Source organism: Pleurodeles waltl, chromosome 5 (genome assembly GCF_031143425.1).
Source record: "Pleurodeles waltl isolate 20211129_DDA chromosome 5, aPleWal1.hap1.20221129, whole genome shotgun sequence".
Taxonomy (NCBI): domain Eukaryota; kingdom Metazoa; phylum Chordata; class Amphibia; order Caudata; family Salamandridae; genus Pleurodeles; species Pleurodeles waltl.
Window position 1 is genome coordinate 1,003,544,521 of NC_090444.1, and position 24,018 is coordinate 1,003,568,538.

The window sequence follows — 24,018 nt, forward strand, 5'->3', positions numbered from 1 at the left end:
CCAATAGCCTTGTGGAGAGAATCAAAAATAACTTAAAAGCCATGATTATTGGTCTAACTGAACCCATGAGGCGTAAGTGGGACATCCTCTTGCTGTGCCTTCTTGTCACTTACAGAGAGATGTCACAGAAAGGAATAGGGTTCAGACCCTTTGAATTCCTTTATGGCCATCCTAGTAGGGGACTTCTGAGCCTTGTTAAGGAGGGGTGGGAGAAAGTTCCCCAGAAGCCCCTGCAGGATGGGGTAAGCTACATGCTGGCCCACCGCAACCAGATGCATTACTTCTGGAAAAAGGCGAAAAGCAATTTTGAGGCCAGTCAAGAAATAATGAAGCTCTGGTATGACAAGAAGGCCACTCTGGTGGAGTTTCAACCTGGCCAGAAATTATAATGCATGGAACCAGTAGAGCCATGTGCTCTCCTGGACTGATGGACTGGTCCATATGAAATCGAGGAACGCAAGGGAAGACCACCTACCTGGTAGATCTCCAAACCCCCTACAGACTCAAGGCTCACTTTGAGAGGTCAGAAGTGAGCATGTGCCTTGTGACAGATGAGGGAGTGAAAGAGGAGACTGAACCTCTTCTCTGCACAAGAACATGATGGGTCAGTGGAGGGTTTCAAGCTCTCTACCTACCTAATCCCAGATCAGCGGGGTGACTGTTATCAGTTGCTGGGGCAGTTTGCTTCACTGTTTTCACTCACCCCTGGACTACTACATCTGTCCTTTCATGATATTTACACAGGAGACAGTCCCCTGGAAAAAACATAATTTACAGGTTGTCAGACAGGGTGATAGCCAGCATCAAGTCTCTAAGATGCTGGCCTTAGGGGATGATTGAGCTCTATAATAGTCTCTGGTCCAGCCCTGTTGTGTTGGTATCAAAGGTGGCCCCACCGGGCACCACTTCACAACTCCAGAGTTATGTTGACTACGGAAGACTCAATTCAGTCATCAAGACTGATGCACCCCATCCTTTGAGCTGATTAGATCATTGACAATGGGCCGGGTGTAGAAATCCACTCCACCGGCAGAGTTTGCAAAATTCAGGCACTTCGTGCTATGCAAAGTAGTGTGGAGTTCCCAATACCACATTCTGGCATGGAGCAGAGTTAATTCATGCACGTAAGACAGGGTTTTGGTGGTCTTGTGTGAAAGCCACGATACTCCCGGGCCACTAGTAAACATCTGGCCAGTGTGTCTTTGCCACAGGCTTGCATGTGTTCTTCCTTATTTACCTTGCTCCTTGTTGTTGTTGTTTAACCATGTGGCAGGCAACCATTTTGTGCATTCAGCCAGTGTTCCTTTGACATAGGCTTGCATGTGTTTTTTCTTTGTTTGGCATGCCTCCTTGTTCCTTGTTGGTGTTGTTTGACCATGTGGCTGGTGGCCATCTTGTCCATGCAGCCAGTGTCCCTTTGCCATAGACTTGCATGTGTTCTTTGTTTGCCATGCCTCCTTGTTCCTTGTTGTTCTTCGACCATGTGGCTGGCAGCCATTTTGTACGTGCAGTCAGTGTTCCTTGCTATAAGCTTGCATGTGTTCTTTCTTTGTTTGCCATGCCTCTTTGCTCCTTGTTGTTTGACCATGTGGCTGGCAGCCATTTTGTCCATCCAGCCACTGACCCTTTGCCATAGGCTTGCATGTGTTCTTTTTTCCCATGCCTCCTTGCTCCTTGTTGTTGCTGTTTGGCCATGTGGCTGGCAGCCATTTTGTCCATCCAGCCAGTGTCCCTTTGGGGTAGGCTCGCATGTGTTCTTTGTTTGTCATGCCTCCTTGCTCCTTGTTGTTGTTTGACCATGTAGCTGGAAGCCTTTTTGTACATAAAGCCAGTGTTTCTTTGCCATAGGCTTTCATACAACCATTGTTAATTATTGATCATTTGTTTATTTTAATTTAATGTGTATTTTTTATTTTTATTTTAGTTCACTTAAATATTTTATTTAATATATATATATTTTTTTAATTTAGCATTTTTATTTAAAAAAATATATATATATATATATATTTTTTTACATTTTGTATTTAAATCTCATTTAATTCTGCATTTTGCCTTGATCCATCCATTCCCATCCATTCCTCCATCCATCCAACAAAGACCCACAGCCACACTACAGCATTTGGTTCCTTTAGGTGTATAATAATGCAATTTTCTCCTAGACACCCTGGCTGCGGAGCACTGCAGTCAAATCAGCAGCATAATTCATTTTTGAATGATTATTCAATTTCCCCTGGACTACCTTGCCGCCATAGCTTTTTTAAAGGATTATTCCATTTGCCCATGCACCTCTCTCTGACTACTGAGGTGTTTCCTTTAGAACAGATGGGGATAAAGCAAAGAGCTATATCTGCATGTTGTGCTGCCTGATTTGAAATTAAATTTTATGGTGTGGTGGTGTGGTTTGACTTTAAAATGTTTGATTGAATTGCTGTTTATTCAATAAGTAACAAACTGCATTAAGATTGCATCTGTCTGTACTACTTTAACCTGCAACAATGCTATGTTTCACTCACTATATGTTTTTCTTGCTTTGTTGCTCTTAGGTGCACAACGGAAGAGACCTCACATCACCTGCAGTATTGCCAAAGAGAAGGCCTTACACTTACTTCGGTCCTCCAAATTCTTCCGCTTGTGCATCTAAGTGCCACTGCCAACTTAGAGCTTAACATGGCCCCAAAGAAAGTTGCTCCCAAGAAAGTGGCCAGTGAGAAGAAGCAGCTTTCCACCAGTTGTGTGCCAACTGCAACCTTTTTTGGGTATGCACTGCAGAGGCAACTGACACACCCACCTACATCCAGTTCTTCTTCAGGCATTGGCAATGGCCTAGTAAGAAAGTACTTCTCCCCAGTTTGAGACTTTTTTACAATTAGCAAACAGGAGGAGAACATTGCAATATGCTCCATTTGCCACACCGGACTCCAGGGAGGAACCTAGGAGCAGCACTTCAGCATCGACAGCACCACCCCACCCTAACCTAAGCCCAAGACCATGTCTGTCAATGAGGCAGCCACTGCAATCATTGAGACGTGACGTTGAATTGGAGTTGTCCCTTTCACAAAGTAGTACGCATTCATTTTAGGAAACAGAGCAAAGTGGACAATGGCCACAGCCAGCAATAGTAGTTCTCCCCGAAATTGGAGCAGAACAGGAGGTCGAGCTCGCTGGGGAGCAAGAACCTCCTCTTTTAGGGTCAATGGCTCCCAGAACTCCAGCAAGAAAAAGGAATGGTGCTACTCCGCCATCATCTCTAAGCCCCACTGCTGATGATGATGATAGGGACATTGAGTAGAGCCCTGCAGAGTCTGGGAGACACCAGGAGAGACAAGGGAAAAGAAAACTTTCAGAAAGCCTTAGAATCATGGAAGGAGATGATGATGAGGAGGATGATGACGACCAGCCAGTCATTGTGGAAGATGACACAGATGAGCCTGACATTACTATCCAACCTGCTCCGAGGGATGTGACACAGGCAGAACCGCCAGCTCCCATATTTGTAAGGCCCCAGCAGAGACTTGCACCAACCTGTACATCAGTAGAAGTAGGAAATTGGCACACCCACCTACCTCCAGGTCTTCCTTGGGCATTGGCAAAGGCACAATAAGAAAGTACTTTTCCCCAGTTTGGGACTTTTTTACGATTAGCAAATAGGAAGAAAACTTGCAATATGTTAAACTTGCCATGCAATTATTTGTCAATGTATGCATGGTTCACATAATGGTACTGGAGGCCAGACAACCCGTATGAAAAAACATCATGCAATATAGTGTGAGGAGCACCTTAAAAAAATGGCCAAATGTGGTCGCAGTGGTGAAGGTGAGGAGGGCCCGGAAACATCAGCTACAACTGGTTAAATCAAGGTGACCCCAGCAGTGAACCAGAATCACCTACCTCAGAGACCACACAATGGCAAAGAATTAATCAGATTCAGATAGAGACACCACAGCATATGGTGACTGCAGCGCAATGCACATTAAGTCTACCACCACCTACATCTCAAAAGTCACCTGCGTCAGTGGTCCCACAAAAGAAGAAAATCCTGGCTACAATTATGGGCATGTTTAAGCCGGAGGGGTCCTATGACCACAAACACCTAATGGCATGTTTGTACAATGGCAAGCTGGCAAAAATGTTGTTGCTGATCTCCTGCCTTTTTAGTTTGTGTAAGGAGTGGGATTCTTAGAGTTTGTAGCAGCCAACTGCCTGAAATAGAAGGTTCAAAGTCAGACCTATGTTGCCAGAGTTGCTGTTCCAGAAATGTATCACACTGTGCTGCAATTAGTTTGACAAGCTGTGCAGCAAAGTGCTGTTCACACTATCAACCTGACGGCAGATGTGTGGACCATTTGTCAGGCAATGGATTACATGTGCATCACTGCACACTGGATACCTTTTTTTGGGCTAAAGTAAAAGCTATCTACAGGTCTCGGCACTGAAGAAAGTTTTAAGAGCATTTGGTGGCATGCAACAGTAGCCACGATTGTCATCGAGAAATCACATACAGCTGCAAATATCTTGGAGGAATTTAACAGCAAGGTGAATGGCTACGACCCAGAGGTCTCCGAATTAAATTTGTTGATCTGGACAATGGAAGTAACATAGTCAAGGCCATGGCAGATGGTGTCTATTACAGGGTCCTGTGTTTTGCGCCTTGCATCAACCTAGTTGTGCAAGACTTTCTCATAAAGAAAGCCATAGTCAGCAACATACTGACCACCTGCAGATGAATCTGTACTCATTCCAGACATTCTTTTAAAGCACAGAAACAGTTGCGGATTATTCAGCGTGGTAGCAGAGTACCAGTTAAAGCCCTGATAAAAGAAGTGCTAACATGATGGATCTCAACCTATTATATGTTGCAACGTCTGTTTGGGCAGTACAGACAGATCAATAACTATGTCATTCTAAGAGGAGGGGATGCGATTGGGAAAGCTATGACCATGGATGCAGACAAATTGGGTCTAGTCAAATGCCTGACACAGATGCTGCCACCTTTTGAGGTTTTCACGTGGGAAGTTAGTGCAGGAGCAGTGATTTTACTGATAAAATTGATGATTAATAATTATATTGATCTTGATGAACTAATATGTGATTTATCTAATGATTGCTAACAAAAACGGGTGACTTTTGTAAATGGCCATCATAATCCATTTTGTTTTCTACTTAGGCTAACTTTAGCTAACTTTGCAGTTGCTTTTTATTGCTTAATGCTTACCCAAAAGAGAGTGTGTTTAATAGTTTTTAGACATGTGAATATCTTCCCCTACTGGAGTTTTGTGCTGTACTTTCGAAGGTCAGATTTATTAGGTTATTGCTGGAGTTTGACTGTCCTATTGTTTCGAAAATGTCACAAACGTGTAGTTTCTTCCTCGAGGATGGAAGTGGATGCAACAATGTTAGACATTTCCTCCTAAACCTGAGATTCTGACGAGTTGGAAAAATTGAGCCACAGATGAGATGAAAGAGAAGAAGGAATTGTTATAATTGTGTATAGTTTACAATGTCGTCAATGAATTTTGGTTATCTAACAGTAGTTTTATTGGGTGAATGTGCAACACACCATGTACTGACCAATCGTGAGCTTTGTAAAGATTAATATAACTTTCTGTCACTTATTCTTGAGAGAACAACACACCTTGTGTGTTTGGTTTGCAATGCATTGAAAACTTTGTAAATGCTGCATCAACTGAAGCAGATGCACATCACTGCAGGCATGAATTGAACCACACTGCACTTCTTCGGTCATGGGTGGCCAAATGTCATTGGCACGGAGGGGGTTGATGAATGATATTGATTTGTGGGATACATATCTACCTCATTTAACAAATACAGTGAGTCCTGCACTTTGAGCCATAGCTTTGATAACCATAAAACATAAAAAAAAGAAAAGAAAAGTAGGTGAGCAGCATGCCCCTCTACAGAAGAGCTCCCTTGATTATTCACCCAAGCAGTTACTCAATCATCCTTTCATTCTTCCAACTATATTCACCGATGGCCACCATGATTTAAGCTTTACTTTCTCTCATCTAGTCGTTCACAAAAATTCACAATCCATTATCCATCCATTATGTATCCACTATCGACCCCTTCTTTCAATCATCCTTTGACCCATCCATCCATTTTCCCAATACTCACCCACGCATCCATTACCCACCTATGCATCCTTTCCTTTCACTCATTTCACCCATCTGTTCTTTTAGCCTTCTGTTCTTTCCTGTTTCCTTCAAGCCATCATTTGTAGCATGCATTATGTGTGATTTTGCTGAGTTGCAGATAGAAGAGGCCATAAGTAACCCTACCTCTGCTGTAGCTGTAACATGTTGGGGGGTTCACGATCACAACAATGCCCTTGTAACTAATGAGTAATAGTAATTGTCAATAAGCAAGCAATGTGACTTACCACAGCCCGTCCCTGTCGCCGCTTCCCCCGGCTCCATCTGGTCCTGCAGCAGAACTTGAGCCGGCCCCATTTCCGGTAGGTGTGGCTTGAAAAAATCATTATACAGTTTTTAGCTGCAAGGTACTTATCCCCTTAATTTTTTCAATAAAACAAAAGCAACTGCAATACATTGTTTCAGTTCTCTTAGCACTGCAGTATCTTCTATCAAAAATATCACCCTGGGCATTTTGTTGGTTCACAGTGTTACAAAAGCCAGGTAGTCAAGCCAACCAAAAACTTTGTGTAATGGAGGGGCACAGCTAAAGCCTATGATGATGATGACTCACAATCATTGAAGAACAATGAAGGATTAAACACAAATTTTCAATGAAAGACAGAAACAAAGATAATACAGGGATAACATGAATTAAAAAAACATTGGATAGGAGAATTGGAAAAAAGAAAACAAGGCAAAATTAAAAGTATTATAATAGTATGCAGAGGGTAAAAGTTAGGGAAATAATAATAACATTAAATAATAGGACTTACTGGGATGAGCAGAGCCCGCAGCATTGGCACTGATGGCCAGTGCCTCCCCAGCTTCTGCTGGACCCGTCTCTGTGGTGCCCCTCTTCTTGCCCCTTGGTACTGATGTAAGAAACAATGAAGCTAAAAAATGGATTAGTGGTACAGTTAATCTCAACAAAATGATTATAACAGGCAGACCCAGTAACATTGTACTTATCTAAATCAGATCACCTATGGTATTAGTATGATCGACTATCGTTGAGTTGGCTATACTCCTAAAATACGTATTCCAAATTTCCTTAACAAAACCTACCTTTGGAGCTAATGCATTGCAATGAATGATCTTTGATTCTATTTTCATTTCTCAACCCACTTGATGGACCAACTCAGTCTCCCTTTTTGCAATGCATAGGTGCATACTAGTACTACACATCACTGTAAAATTGCTTTGGACTGTAAAATCTAGATAAAGAAAGTCATAGAGAACAATAACTCACTGATATCAGTAATTCACTATGGTGATTGGAAGACAGAGGAGTATGCATTGCAATAGCTTCTTAAAAGGGAGCGCTGACAAGTACGATTAGGTAGCGCCTACCACCTGCCTAGCTCAAACTGGGTCACATAATAATATTCATAAAATAAACTAATTTCACCTCTGAGTGTGAGCAGCATGCTATTCGGAAACAAATTTAGCATTGTACAACACATACACAAGAAATAATATAATTAATACTCACCGAGCCCTAAAATCTCAATGCCTGGCAGGTTAAGCAGGTCCTGCACCGCAGTTGATGATATCTGCCCAGCAGTGCATCAGCTGCTGGGTGGTATGCTGAACCTGGGTTGTGCGTCGGGCACACCAGCGCACCCTAGCCCAACACAGCTGATGCACCCCAAGGGGTAACCAGTATCAGGCCTGCTGCCAGCATGTAGGGGAGGTGGTGCTGCACATAAAAAAAACAGTGCTGCACCCTCATCCTCACTAAACATGAGGCGAGGCTGAACCCCTTGGTGGCTGTGAAACCCACAAGGTAGGTGGCTGCTGCTGGCTGCCCGGGGGAGGGGCTTGGCGCTGCCACTCCTCTGTTCGCTGGCAGTGCTCTGGTCTGCCATGGTGCTGGGTGGTGGGATGAAGAAGCAAAGAAACAGGAGAGTTAGGGAAGAAAACACAAAAAGTCACAAAAAACAGGAAAAAAATGAAAAATAAAATAAAAATAAAAATGCCACAAAAAGGCACAGTAATACAATAAATTAAAATGAGGGGTATGTTAATTAGAAGGGTGGAGGATTGAAAAGATTAATGAAGGATAAAAAAACAGACCCAGCACCATAAAAAGAGTGTAAAACAAGATAGTCATGCCCATGTATACAGCGTCGTGCTGTTTGTACGCAATTTTGAATGTACTTTGTGTTGCATTTGTTGTAAAACGCAATGTTAACTAGCATGACGGGGAGCTCTGCTCGCCCACGGAAGTCTGCATAGCATGGCGAAGTATTTTTGCTACTTCACAGAGTTCTGCGTAGTGCAATTCTGCCACTCCACCCAGGCCTAATTGACAGGCAAGGTGCTACCAAATCCCTCAGTACCTTTGATTTGACAACAGGGTGCAGGCAGATCGCATTGACTGAGGGAGCTAAAGAGAGGATACCATTTTCAAGCCCAGAGGACAACTTCCAGTTTTGGGTAATGCTGTTTGAAATTGAAAAATTTCCTTGCTACCTTCCAAAGGTTTGTTAGCAGGGTCCTGGCTGGTAAGGAGCCTTTTGTGCCGCCTACCTAGATGGCATTGCTGACTGTAGTTCATGCTGGGAGGAACACCTACACCACCTCCACGAAGTGTTTCAAGCTTTGCAACAAGAAGACCTGACCACCAACGCCAGTGAATGACAGATTGGGCAGTGTCCTGTGGTGTATTTGGGAAACCTGGTAGACGGAGGCAAAGTGTAGCCTCTCCAGGTCAAGATTGAGGCCATCATTGTCTGGCAACCACCTAGAACCCAAACAGAAGTGAGAGCCTTCCTAGACCTCACAGGCTATTACTAAGGGTTATGGCACCATTGTTGCCCCTTAACTGAGCTGACTTCGAAGAAGCAGCCCAGATTGATGATCTAGGCAAAGGCTTGTCAGAAAACCTTTCACACCCACAAAGAAGCCATGCGCACAGCACCTGTAGTTTAGGGACTTGACTTCTCCAAAAGTCAAACAGATGAATCAGAGCATGGTCTAGGGGCAGTCATAGCACAGCTAAATAATGAGGGACTAGACGGAGCTGGGACCATACCTGTTTGGGACTCAGGTCCTGGTTCATACAGACCACAGGCCCCTGAGATGGCTCATGCAGATGAGGGGTGAAAATTCCAAATTGTTGAGGCAGTCCATCTCTCTTCAGGGATGAACTTTATGGTGGAACACCATCTGGGATCAGACCACACCAATGCGGACAGTCTCTTTAGGTTTTTTGGCATTAATGAGGAGTTCTCCCTGGGAGTTGAGTAGTTATTCCCACTTTCAGCTGGGGGGAAATGTGTTAGACCTGACAGCCTCAGGTTGGTCTTCTCCCAAAACCTTTGCCTTTCTCCTTCCATTTTCTGACTTTGTTTTACAAGTATTCGGGCTCTGTGCTCTTTATCACTGCTAACCAGTATAGGTGCTTGTGCTCTCTCCCCTAACTCATGAAAACATTGGCCTAACCCCAATTAACATAGGTAATGTACTTATATGTCCCTGGTAAAGTGCACTACATGTGCCTAGGGCCTGTAAAGTTAAATGCTACTAGTGGGCCTGCAGCACTCATTGTGTCATCCACTGGTCCCCTAACCATTATGTGCAGTTCTGCCACCTTGACCTGGCATTTAAAATAATTTGTCAAGCCTTAAACTACCCTTTTATTATACATAAGCCATCCCTAAGGTCAACCCTAGGTAGCCCATAGGGCAGAGTGCTGTGTAAGTAAAGGTAGGGCATGTACTTTTAAGTATTGCACGTCCTGGTAGTGAAAACCTCCCAAATTCATTTTTCACTACTGTGAGGCCTACCCCTCTCATAGGTTAACATTGGGAATTCCTTATTGCAGTCTAAGCTGTAATTGATTAAGAAGCAATAGCTATGTCATGTTTCAAGTCATTAGAATGGTAATGACAAATCCTCTCTACTGGTATAGTTGGATTTGACATTAGTATTTTAGAAATGTCACTTTTAGAAAGTGGACCTTTCTCTTTTCTTAGAGCTCTGAGTGCCTGCAGCCTCCCCATAATACACTTCTGGGGTGAGGGACAGTTACACTTTGTACAGTCCCTCTAGACAGTGTTAAATACAGGATGGTGAGATGTGTCTGAGTGCTCTTCTGCATTCTGATGGCTCTTGCTGGGCAGAAAGAAACGGGAGAGCTGACACTTTCACATGAAGAGGCAGTGTCTGTCTTCACATAAAGGGCTGAGTGCCCCCTACTGATAGACTGGAGCCAGGGATGGAAAGAAAGGACCTCAAAGCACTTCAATGACCCTTCTTTGAAGTCAACTCCACTTTAAAGGCACAGCTGGGTATAAGTACAGTGTCTTTGAACCCAACAAAATCAATACACCTTTAGACCTCTGAAGACTCTGACAGGAGGAAAAGGGACTGCTATAATGCTTAAAGGACCGCCACCCTAGTGGATCCTTGCCGTGCTGGACTCTTGTCTTGCTGAGCTGTCCTGCTGTTCCTCTGCCTGGGTGAGAAGGACTGAACTTGCATCAATTGAACCCAGAGTGACTCCAAGGGTTTGCTTTTTTGCCCCTTATTTTCTGTAGTCTCAGGGACACAAAAGACTTCCAACATTTCTGCTACAGCCAGTGTACTCTGCCAACTGTAAGTCCTGCCCTGCCAGGTGGTGCTAACCCAGTCCTTTGCCCCTTGAAGTGGGTTTTAGTGGCTGCTCCTGCAAAGAACCACACTTTGACCTCATTGTGCCAATCAGAACTGACGCATCACCTTCGCCATTGATGCTTCACTTCTGCATCGCTGCTGCTGCAAAGATCAAAGACACCACATCACCATTGACAACGTGCCGCTGCTATGAGAATCAGAGCACTGCATTGCAGACTACACAACGCATCTTCCGCTCCGCATGGCCCAAAATCAATTAATCACCTCCATCCTCCAGATCGGAGCATCACTCCACTGCTTTCTTCGGCGCGGATCCAGAACCTACGCATCAAAATCATTGCACCAATCGGAACCAATGCAGCTCAAGGACCAAGGTAGTCTTGATCAGCAGGCAACGTGTGAGTCTTGCAGGCGGCCTGCCCTCCTTCACGGTCATCCTGAACTTCTGACTTTTTCCCGGTCTAGCACGACCATGAAGCTCTGGCTTGAGCTTTCTGCTTTTTAAGCACTACAGTTTAATTTGGTCTTTAAAAATTCATAGCTCAACTTCTACATATTGGATGATTTTTTTGTTATTTTGGTCTTGTTTTACTTATGAAATTAAGCCCTATTTTTCTAACCAAGCGTAGTATATTTTTGTGTGGTGTATTTTCACAGTTTTACTGTTTGAAGTGTTGCAAACATACTTTACACATTGCCTTTTAAGTTAGGCCTGACTGCTCTGTGCCAAGCTACCGGAGGGTGAGCAAATGTTAACTTTTAGTGTGTACCTGACTTACTTTGAGTAGGATCCTGCTTGGACAGGGAGCATACCTCTGCCAATCAGAAAACAATTTTTAACATTTATTTTAACCTTTGTTTTTTTTAGGAATATGTGTGTGGGTGTGTGTGTGCGCTATATTTGTTTAAAAAATAACAACATATTAATGAGTGTCGATTTGCAACATTATATGTCCAAAAATGCCAGACTTCCCTAAAAGCCAGCAACGTTCTTTGGGCAACTGTCTCATTGTAGAAGGAAGACTACTAGTGAACCTTTCATTGGAGTAACTTATTGTCAGACCCGCACATCACACAATTTGCATTTGAGGGAGTACATCATCTTCCTGTAACGTAACATCTGTTCACATTCAAAAGGTAGAGCAAAGCGTACATGAGTGCAATCAGAAGCATCTACAACATTTGTGAAATCTTTAATGCTAGAGACGGCAGACTTAACTTTTCTGAGTTCTGATGTAGATTTTGGAAATATTAAGAGATATATATATTTTAACATAGCCTTAGCCCTTTTGTTGCTGGGTCTGCCCCACCCCCAGTGCTAAGCATTTTTTGGCTAACTGGGGTAGTTTGCCCTCATAATTTTTCATCCACACAAGGTATTTGGGTCCTTTTTTCCAACATCCTGGGAATTCCTAAAGTACCCAGGATTCCCCTGGAGGGGACTGAGAAATCAGCCAAAATACAACTACATTTTGTGTTTTCTGGGGAAATGCGAAACAATTACTGCAGAAGAAAGCAGCTCAATTTTTCCCAGCAAAATGGCATCAACGAAGGGTTTGCAGTGCTAAAATCACCATCCTCCCACCTTTCAGGACAGCAAGACTTGATTGAGAAAATCAAATTTTTCAACACAGTTTTGAAACTTATTGGGACATAGCCCATTTTTCTATTGTTTGTGCTTTCAACTTCCATCCAGTTAGTGTTAGAAATGGGTGTGAAGCCAATTGTGGATCAGGACAGCTATACATTTGTGACTAGTAGACAGAATTGTGAATTCAGCAATTGCCCATTTGTGAAGATCCTTCAAGGTTTTCCCAACGAAACCAAGTGTTTAAATGAAAATTATTGAAATTGAGTTGAAAAAACTGCCATTTCTGTCTGCGTTTTCATCTGTAACATCTAACTCTGGCAGATTTTATAAAGCAATATACTTTTACATCTGCTGGACCCTTCTGGTTGCAGGAATATATAGGGATTGTAGGTTCATCAAGAACCCTATTTACTTAGAGCCAATAACTGAGCTGCTTTATAATGGTTTTTCATTGTGTACAGAGTATATAGTAATTAATTTGGTAAAATATAAAGAGTGAACAATAGCTAGCAAGAAAAACCTATGTATTTCTGAAATGGGCACAAGAGATGGATAGTAGAAGCAGTGGTTACTTGAATATCTCTGAATTTAGGGAAACCCATATTAGCATGTGAATTAGAGTCAAAATTACTTATTTCTTACACACTGTCTTACATTTGGAAGGCACAAGCCCAGAGAAAAACAATTGGTAATAACACTTGTTCTACTATTTTGTGTTTCCTTAAGTCTCACAATAAAAATGGTACCTCACTTGTGCGGATAGACCTAGTGCCCACAACAGGAAATGGCCCAAAATGCAACATGGATACATAAAATGTTTCCACTCAAACTTACCCTGTGTTTGTAAAATGGGCAGCTGTGGTTTTTGGGCCCTACTTCAGCTCTCACCTAGTGAAACCTAGGAACCCTGCACATTTTTGAAAGCTAGACCTCTAAGGGAATTCTGGGTGAGGGTGAGTTGTGTGACTCTCACCAGGTTATTTGACCCAGAATGCCTTGCAAACCTCAAACTTTGACTAAAAAAACACATTCTCCTCACATTTCTGTGATGGAAAGTCCTGGAATCTGCACAGGGCCACAAACGTCCTTCAACCTAGAATGTTTATGTGTCTTTTGATGAAAATGGTACCTCACTTACATGGGTAGGCCCAGTGTCAGTGAGAGGAAATGGCCCAAAAAGCAACATTGATACATCAAATTTCCCTAACCAAAACTGACCTGTTTTTTTGCAAAGAGGGTAGCAGTAGTTTTTGGACCCTATTTCAGCCAGAAACTAGGGAAACCTAACAAACCTGTTCATTTTTTTAAACTGAGTGACTTGTGTAGCTTTCACCAGGTTCCAAAACCCAGAATATGATGCAAACTTCAACATTTGTATAAAAAAACACATTTACTTCACATTTCTATGATGGAAAGTTCTGGCTGAGGGGAGACACACATTTCTAATCACTGAGTATTCCCCCATGTTTCCTGATAAAGTACCTGCAACATAGTGCCCATGCCAGGTAAGGACCCAAAACATATTGATAAAAATTATCTATCATAAAACAACCTATTTTGGAAGGGGGGCACCTGTGTTTTTGGTCCTGGGCTGATCGGCTATCTAGGGAAACTCAGACATTCATGAAAACTAGATAACCTGGGAAGTACATGGAGGTGTGGCTGGCTTGGATCCCCCTAATGTTTTCTTACCCAGAATACCCTGCACACCTCAAATTTAGCTAACGAATCACATTTCCCTCACAATTCGGTGTGAGATCACCGTGCCGGCATATATTTCCTACCACCCAGCATTCCCCTCGGTCTCCTGATAAAAATAATATCTCACTTGTGTAGGTGGGCCAAGTGCTTGCAACAGGGAAGCAACAAAAACGTGTATAAATTGAGGGGAAACCAAAGCTGTCCAAAGGGGTGGATTTTTTCATGTTTTCGGGCTGAATCTGCTTTAGGCATCCAGACAAGTGGGACAGAGTTTTTATCAGTACAGATGGGGCAATGCTGGTTGGTAGGAATTTTGTGGATTCTGGGGCAAATTTAGTTAAGATGCCTTATTTCAGGCAAAGTTTGAGATTTGCAGGGCATTCTGAATAAAAAATGTGAAGTGCATGTGAAGAACACCTCCTTGGACTCCCCAGATGCTTAGTTTTCAGAGGTGTATGAGTCTAATAGGTTTTTCTGGGTGGTAGAGTGCCAAAGTCTAAAAAGTGCAACTGGCACCATTGCAAGTGGAACAATATTAGGATTTAGCCAAGCTCTCTTGAACCACATGTAAAATCAAAACCCATAGGAGTCAAATGTCCTCTTGCTTGCCATTGGGATGAGATGCTTTGGACTGCATGGAAGGCAGAAAGACCGTTGTCCTCTTCAGTTGTGGTGTGGGGCAGAACTATGCACATGGTGGTGGAGAGCCCCCCCACCCCTCTGTTTTTAGATAAATGCTTCCCTGGTGCCTAATGGACTTTCTGCCCACCCTGGGGGGCATATCAGGGTTAATAATCCCCATCTGCCACTGGGAGTTGTGTGGAAAGACTGTGCCCATTTATTTTGAGGAGGACATTGCCATGCCCATTCTGAGCAGCTCCTACACTTACACTATCAAAACAATCCCTGGTACCTAGTGGGCTTTCTGCCCCCCCCATGGTGGCAGATTGGGGGCTATTGCCCCCATCTTCCCCCAGAGCGGCAGAAAGACAGTGCTCATTTTTTGAGGGGGTGGGGTAATTGCAGTGCCCATTCTTGGCAGCCACACCCCTAAATGAATTTTAAAAATCCCTGATGCCTAGTGGGCTCTCTCCCCCTCGGGGGGACAGAAAGACTGTGCCAATTTTTGGGAGGGGTGGGGGCATTACAATGCCCATTGAGGGCAACCCCCACCCCTACATATATATAAAAAATGAATTCCTAATTCCCAGTGGGCTTTCTCCTCCCCCGGGGGGGCAGGTTATGGTGCTACTGACTCCATCTGTCCCCCAGGGCAGCAGAAAGACTGAATATTTCCAAAAGTATAAAGGGGGAGCAAAAGCCCTTCCATAAGGGGCCGCTCCCACCTCCCTGGTGTCTAGTGGGTGGATCCCTGATTGGGGATCGCCCTCCTGCGGTGATCCCAAAGCAAGGATCCACTAGGGAGGGATACCATTGAAAGGGGAGATTCTACCATCTGCCTCGGTGCTTGGGGGACTGAGATAACCACCTGAGAACCCGAGACAGTGAAAGTGAAATGAGGTGATCGACTTATTTAACTTTAGTTTTCAGTGAAATGACATCAGTGCGCCTCATGCTCTAATTGTCATTTTACTGAAAACCCACAACAGCCTTGGGAGATGGGGAAGCTATTCCCCAGCTCCAGCTGCTGTTTTGGAAGAAAATAAATCCTTCTGGTGCCCACACCAGAGGGATTTCCAGTGCCATGTGAGCGGATGGCCGGGAGCCATCTGAAGCACACGAGCAAAGTTGCTTCATGCAGCTCTTGGACGTCCGACACAGCATTACATTTCACAGTGTTATTTTCATCCAAACTTTAGGTACTTGTAAGCATTTCATAAATTTATCAATGTAGTTTGAGCCTGAGTAGCATTGGATCCCATCAATATGTCTGTAATTTCAAATGCCAAACAGTCTAATAAGAGTAATTAAATATAGGAGATAACGGCTGAGTGAATCCACAAACTACTTCCTCAATTTGAGGGCAGTAAGAGAGAATAGTAATCACACATTCCTGATGTGTCAAGAATGAAATTATCCATTGTTAAACCAGATGTTGTATTTCATTATCCACAACTTATCCAACATGATTTCGAGTTTGTCAGCCTTGAAGACCTATGACAGGTAAACTGTGATGTACTACACTAATCCTCTAACGTCCTGAAGTCTAGTTATGTAGAATAGGGAGAGATATTTACCACAACCTGCATAAACACCTGTACCGTGGTATGAAACATTTGCAGAGTGACATAAGTACCTCCTTTTCTGGGTCAAAAACTTAGAAATTAGACATGATATGCAGAATTGGTATTTAACACACAAAATTCTTCATATTTTGCCTAATTTGTGGATGCCTGTCCTGATTAATTTCGGCAACTGTGACCTGTCGCAATCTATCAGGGAAAAAAAGCTTGGTGCGATAGTTATGAAACAAATCAGAATTTCAATCCCTGTGCAAACTTCTATCTTAACAGAAATCAGATTTTTATCTATAGCTCATATCCAGTCTAGGACCGCATTACAAGTCAGTCGGTACAATGAAGTGGTACTACTGGGGGTACAATGAACTGGTACTACTGGGCCTGGTAATACAGACACTATGTTCGACGGCCACCCCATGTAAAGTCCATTGTAAGTGTGAGGCCCAGATTGGGAAATAGCACATGGACTGGTTGATTACTGCCTGTTGTTTCTTGAGTTCTGGGCTCTGTTCCATTCACAAAATCCACAGCTTTGAGTAAATGGAATTCATGACAGTGAAAAACAATGGTTATTCCGGTTGCAGTATTAGAGGGTGCTGTAGTACTGCCTTGTTGTAATACCCCAACCATTAACACTTGTATCACCGGGCTGTGGTATTACCACTGAACAACATGTGGTAATACCACTCAACACTACTTGTAATTTTGACTTTAGTGGTCCTTGAGTGCTCAAGCACGATTCATTCTAGCATATATGCCAGGTGGGGCAGGTTTGATGGCATATACAAGAGGCATTCCTTACTATCTGTTTGATGACTTGTCATTAGAACAAGTAACAAGTCCCTTGGAAATTGCAGTGGTACTTGATCTGTCAGAAATTATCCTGTAAGAGCTTACTGATCCCAAAAGATTGATCTAAATGAGATCCTGAATCTACGCTGTTTTAGCATAGTCGTGAAATGTGGTTGATCCTACTAGCTGAAAACAGGATTTCTTAGCTGGAAGAAGCCACACGTTCATCTGGGTTACTGCACGATTTTGTGCTGTATCTTCATTAATCTTGTCACTTATTTGCTCTGAAAAATATGACAAATAGCCACATGTTGATTGTGATGGATGTTCTTAGGCATACGGTTATAAAATGGCGTGTTCTATGCTATATTGTGTCAGCTCTGTACATATTTTTTTAAAGTGTAATTGGAAATGGGATAAGGAGTATAGGTGAGTTTATAAACAGTCATAACTTTGCACTTTGCGTCCACAGTTTTTAAGCGTGCATCATATGATAGTTATTTTCAGCATTTGTGGTGTGAGCCATTTATTCACTAATTCATGGGTGGAATAGACTTCACACTGTGGCCAACTATCAGCGGAAAAAGAGTTGCCATATACATAAGTATTATGACTCAGGGTAACACCACATGAGATATTACTGTATGCAGTATTACCATTGGACATTCCAGGTACAAATCCACGTGGTCAACTCTGATGGAATATGTTCTTGCAAAAAAGGTTTGGGAGTATCAGGTGGTAAATTGGTGCAACAAAATCAGTTTTAAATTGTATTCCCCATTCATTTTTGGATCTGTATGTTACTCCTAGTCCTGTGATACTGCTCCGATCTGTAATTACTAATACCTGTGGCATCAGTAATACTGAGTTCGGTAGTACTGACCTGATAGTACCCCAATCGTTGAAAATAGGTATTATGATGAGTATTACCAGAAGGTTATTGAAAGGTATTTTCGTTCTGGTAGGCACCAGAGATGCCAGGCTTTTCATATAGTTTCCAGGAAGTGGTTAACGTTCAAAGGAGACAAAGAAGACAAAAACGCAGAATCTGATGAGTGCCCACTTTCCAATTCTCTCACTGCACCTATTGCTTCTGAGATACTGCAAAGTGGCAACTGCAAAAGTGTATCTATGTTTCCTTTCTGGTTAAATAACAGGAACTCCTAAGATCCATCAGGCAGACATACCTCATTTAAATTTCTCACCCAACCACAGACCACACTTGGGGATTAAAGCAATGTTCTAATATGTAGGAAGATCCCAAGCAAAAGGGTAGATGAACAACAAAAATAGCTTGCAAACAGCCATGAACGGTGTCCACCTAACCAGTCAAGGAGCTAGCTTGAAGTGCTTAGAACTTCATTCCCTCAGTGTTGTAGCAAGGGTGCCACTGGCCCTAATGCAAGCAAGGTACGTGGTCCCCTACCACAAAACAAATAGTGAAAAAACAACTTAACTGTGATCCGTGGGCTCTTCACACTCATGTCTCAAGTGGCACTGCATTTGCACACCTTAATCATATTGTCAATACTAGTTATGATGTAAAGACACAGACACACATTGCCCTTCCTTTAAAATGTGTTGGAAGCAGACCAACATCAGAGCAGTGGCCAAATTACCCAGGAGAAACATTCTGTTTCATATTTAGTGTTATTATGGAGAAAGTTACTCATAACATAGAGCATAAAATGAATCCATAAAGTATTTTTATTACCAAACCTCTATGCTCTTTAGTTTGGGCAAAACACAACTACTTGTTTTTAAAGAAACATCAGTACAAATAACCTCACGACCAGTGATTCCATAATTTCTGATTTTTTTGATTTTTTATCGAACCTCCGTCTGATAAAACTTGCATCCTTCTAAATTTCAGCAGTTTACAGCTGGCAAATTTAAAGGGAGAAAAATGCCTAGAAAATACTCAGATACATCAATTCTGGTACAATGAAAAACAACATCTGCTTGTTATGCCGCATTTTAGGAGGGGAATACATTACAGCTGTTTGACATTTGCAATACATATCACATCTAACAATAGGCCACTAGTACCTTTTAATGACCTAAATTATTAAAACAATCGATCAACACATAACATGGACAAGGGTATTACAAAAGATTCTCAAAGAGAAACAACGCTTTCAGCTGACTGCCTGGCTTAAATGATCAATGCATAATCTCATGCATCTTTGTAGTGACAGTTCACAACCTTAATTGCCTTTTATTGATAATAGATTTTGATAGTGCACCACTTAAAGTAAATCAATAAAGTCCAGTTGCTCCATGTCGTCTCATTATCATCTTCATTTTATTTTGCTTTTCTTGCACATAAGAAACATCAGCCAACGCGTTTCGTCTTTAACAAAGGACTTCTTCAGGGCTTATATGTAAGTAGTAATACATCCTTAGGTGTCCTCCATGTGTGGGTGTGGGTGGGGGTGTCCCTCGGGGTAGGGAAGGGCACCTGTGGGCTGTTTCCATAGTCTCTGACCATGGAAAAAGGCCCACAGACCCCTAACGCTTGCCCATACCCAGGCGTTAAATAATGGCGCTAAGCATGCTTAGCGCCATTATTTAAGGCCCTCCTCCTCCCGTGCGTGATTTTTGCACGGGAGGATAAATAAGGCACTAGGGTCTTTAAGTCATTTTTTGCCCGGGAACGCCTACCTTGCATCTCATTGACGCAAAGGTAGTTTTCTGCAGGCAAAAAATGACTTTAACTCCAATATTTTGGTGCTAGACATGTTTAGCGCCAAAATATAAATATGAAGTTGTGTTTGCACTGGATTTGCGTAAAATAAATGGCGCAAATCCGGCGTAAACAGAGTATAAATATGGGCCTTAGTGTTTTTGTTCCGAGTGCCATTTTTACATCATGTACATATTAAGCAGGGCACACCTTCTACCATACCAAACCTTTTTGTTGTTACCTTGTTAACGTTAGAGAACAGATTTAGAGTGGAAGAACCTGGAGAAAAAATGTGTCCTGTCATGATAATTTTGAACGCTTTTCGAAACCAAGCATAGAATAACCCATAAATGATGGGGTTAAATGTAGAATTAAAGTATCCCATCCAGACAGCAGCGTTATATACGTCTACAGGGGTCGAGAAGTCCAGGAAAGGGTCTGCTATGGTGAGTATGAAAAAAGGCAGCCAGCTTAGTATGAATACCCCCATTACTATACTTAATGTTTTGGCTGCTTTGCTTTCTTTTTTCAGAGGCACCTTGTTGTGTCCTTTGGATTCTTGTGTTGGCCTGATTGCGATTGCATCTATTTGTTTGGCTTGATGTCTTGCTACTGTAAAAATGTGTATATAAATACCTATCATCACAGTGGCTGGAATGAAAAAGGATATCAAAGAACTCAACAATCCCCAGGTCTTATTGAAAATGAGAAAACAAAACCCAGTGCAGGTAACTGATTGTATATACTCCTGAATTCCATCAACATGAATTTCAGACAGCACAAGGCCAAAAGCGAAGATAAATGGAGCTGACCAGCTAATAAACACAAATCCCTCAATTACAGGAATAGTTATTATTGTCATGTAGTGCAATGGGTGGCACACGGCATAATAGCGATCGATGGAAATAAAGCATAGATGAAATATAGATGCTGTACAGAGCATGATATCACAGCACGTGTGCAGTGTGCAGAAGAGGTCACCAAAGTACCAGCAGGACTCCATGGATCTGACCATGCTGTAGGGCATCACTACGAGACCCAGCAGGAAATCTGTGGTGGCCAATGAAAGGATCAGGAAATTTGTTGGGGAGTGAAGCTGCTTGAAATGAGAAATTGAAATAATGACAACCATGTTTCCTCCAACTGTGAGTATTATTGACCCCACCATGAAGATGTACATCGTTGAGAGATTGGCATCGGATCTGTTTTGTTTCAGACAGGATGTGTTGATATCCTCGTAGCAGTACAGCACCGTCTGTGGGCCCTTGAGGTACAAAGCATTCATTTCCAATTGCTAATGTAAACATTTCTTCTCAATCCTATAAATAAAAAAAAACAAATATGTTTAGGTTGCTGCTTGACCGTCACACTGTCACATTCACCTTGGTAGGTACAAGTACTGTTTAAATTCAGCCTAGCCCACTGTTTCAAAACACTGTGGCCCATTTCCAACAATTTGATATGTTCTACACGCTGCAGGGACATATTCTTGATTGTATTAGTTCTATAGCTGGGAGTGTGTGATTAATAACCCAATAAAATGTGCAAAAACTAAAAAAAAAAAAATGTATTTGCAGTTATTTTAAAAAAGGTAGCCAGTACCCTCATAGAAATGCCCAGCTGCTCTGTTTCATCTATTTCAATTGCACATATATATGACCCTATTAACATGCATGTAAACCATCAACACTGACCTCATAGGCTTAATAAAGCACACAGTGCTTCTTTAAAAATCTTCATGAACTCCTTAGTGACATCGGAATTTAATTTCTTTTTATATTCTTTACATTATACAAAGATCTTCTTAAAGGGCCACGTGTTCAGCTTATATGGCTTTATAGTAGATGTCAGAGGTGAGAACTTAACTCTTAATAGCCATGATTGCTCTGTTGTAACCAAGACACGATGACTGAGCATTTGGGCCCTTATTACAAACCTGGCGGTAAAGTCCGCTGACCGCCATGCTGAGGGCCGCCAACATACCATGTCCGCGGCAGAAATCTGCTACGGATATTATGACCCACACTTAGAAATCCTCCACAATACAGACACCCACACAAGTATGCCACACCAAAGGTCAATGATAAACTGGTGGTACCAAAACCCACACCGTCATGCCAACAGGAATACACCCACACTATCACGACCCACGATCAACCCGGCGGTCATTCAACCGCAGTAAACCATTGGCGGCTCAAAATACACGCACACTAACAAAACTACACCTCATTGGACAATTCAAAATACACACATACACACACCCACACACTCATGCCACCATAAAACACACACCCACATTACCCACAACCCCTTACAACTAAATTTTTGGAAGAAACAGAGAGAGAGAAAAGCAAAGACAACACCAGCATCCAGAGGCACACAACACCATAACTCATACACCATCCACGCACTTCAAAGAACACACCCCAACCCATCACCCCACACATCACATCACACATCACCTCACACATCACTCACACCACATCATGGCACCTCAAAGACATCCCAGGTTTTCTGAGGAGGAGCTCAGGGCCATGGTGGAGAAAATCTTCCAGGTAGAGCCACAGCTATTCGGATCACAGGTGCAGCAGACGTCCATTGCAAGGAAGATGGAGATATGGCGGAGAATTGTCGACAAGGTCAACGCAGTGGGATGGCTCCAAGAACACGGGGTGACATCAGGAAGAGGTGGAATGACCTACGGTACGTTCCGTGGTATCCAGACACCAGGTAGCCGTACAGAGGACTGGCGGTGGACCCCCACCTCCTCCCCCACAACTAACAACATGGGAGGAGCAAGTCTTGGCAATAATGCATCCTGAGGGCCTCGCAGGAGTAGTAGGAGGACTGGACTCTGGTAAGTCAAATCTTTACTATTATTTCCCCCCCACCTGCATGCCATCACAAACCCCAACCCCTACCCTCACACCCATCACTCCAGCACCTCTGATATATACCCCACTATCACAACCCACACATCCCAATACCAAGCCCTGCATGTGACAACAATGCATGGACACCCATCAGAGACCTGCATGGATACCCATCACCACAGCATGCCCTTTGGAGAGAATCACCTAGCCCAAAAAATCACCACTCACACAAGGGCCAAGGCGATATTGCAAGCACAGTAGTAGGGGTAAACGCACCCACTGCACAAGATGGCACACACAGATACAATAACAATGCATTTATACCCCAACAGGACCCCTACAAAACGTCACCAGACAGGAGGTGCCAGCCATAACCAGTCCCCCTACAGAAGAGGCCCACAGTGACGACAGCAGCTCTGCACGCCTGGATCAACATGTCCAGTCCAGCCCATCAGGGACCTCTGGACAGTCGGTTCCCTTGCCACAGTCCCAAACCACCCCTGAGCCTCCCCCCTCAGGAAACACCACCACAGCACCCACCCAGCAGGCCCATGCCGCTGTCCCCAGGACACATCAATCAGAAGTGTGTCCACCACTACAGGGACCCCAGACAACCCACTAAAACAGGATGATCATGGGCATGGGGTCAGTGGCAGTGGCCACACGGCTTAGGGGACAGAGTCACAGGATAACCGGGAAGCTGGGAGGACTGATGTGCGACAGGGGGACGACAGGCCCAGGGAACCCACTCTCCACGAGGCACTTTTAAACATCATGGGAGCATACCACCATTCCCAGGAGACCATGGGCACGGTACTGGCCAAGTTTCAGGAGACCCAGTGGCTGCAGGAGGAACAGTACCTGGGGATCAGGGAGGACTTGAAGTCCATTAACACCACCCTGGTCACCATTGCAGGGTTGCTGGAAGACATGGCCAACACCATGAAGGAGACAGTGGCATACCACCGGGCCCCTGACACCATCCCGAACGATGAACAGCCTTCCACGTCCACCGGCGCTAGTGAACAGAAGGTCCCACCACAGGGCCATCAGGCCACTAGCACCCCACCCCCTGCAGAAGGAGAATCACCCTGCAAACGGTCCCTGTGATCCAGGCAAAAGACAGAGAACATTGCTAAGACCCCCACCAGAAATAAGACTGTCCTGATTGTCACCCTACTGTCCCTGTCCACCTTGAACTGACATTGCTTCACTTCCTATGCCCCCTTGGACAATGCACCTGTGATACCAAGAAACTGGACTCTACCCTGGATATTCCTCCACCATCATCCCAGCCCACTGCACATCCCCTCTACTTATTAGCACTTATATAAACACCCTTGAATCACCAAACAATCTGGAGTCAGTCTGTAGTTTCACAAATATATTATAACTTCTTCGA

At 43.4% G+C, this 24,018-nt stretch overlaps 1 protein-coding gene across 1 annotated transcript; it reads right to left on the reverse strand.

Annotated features, from left to right (window-relative positions):
- Positions 1–19,927: 19,927 nt before the first annotated feature.
- On the reverse strand, positions 19,928–20,923 carry LOC138297078 (trace amine-associated receptor 4-like). The gene has a single exon (XM_069236582.1). It carries the CDS (start codon positions 20,921–20,923, stop codon positions 19,928–19,930), a length of 996 nt encoding a protein of 331 aa, XP_069092683.1.
- Between the last annotated feature and the right edge of the window lie 3,095 nt (positions 20,924–24,018).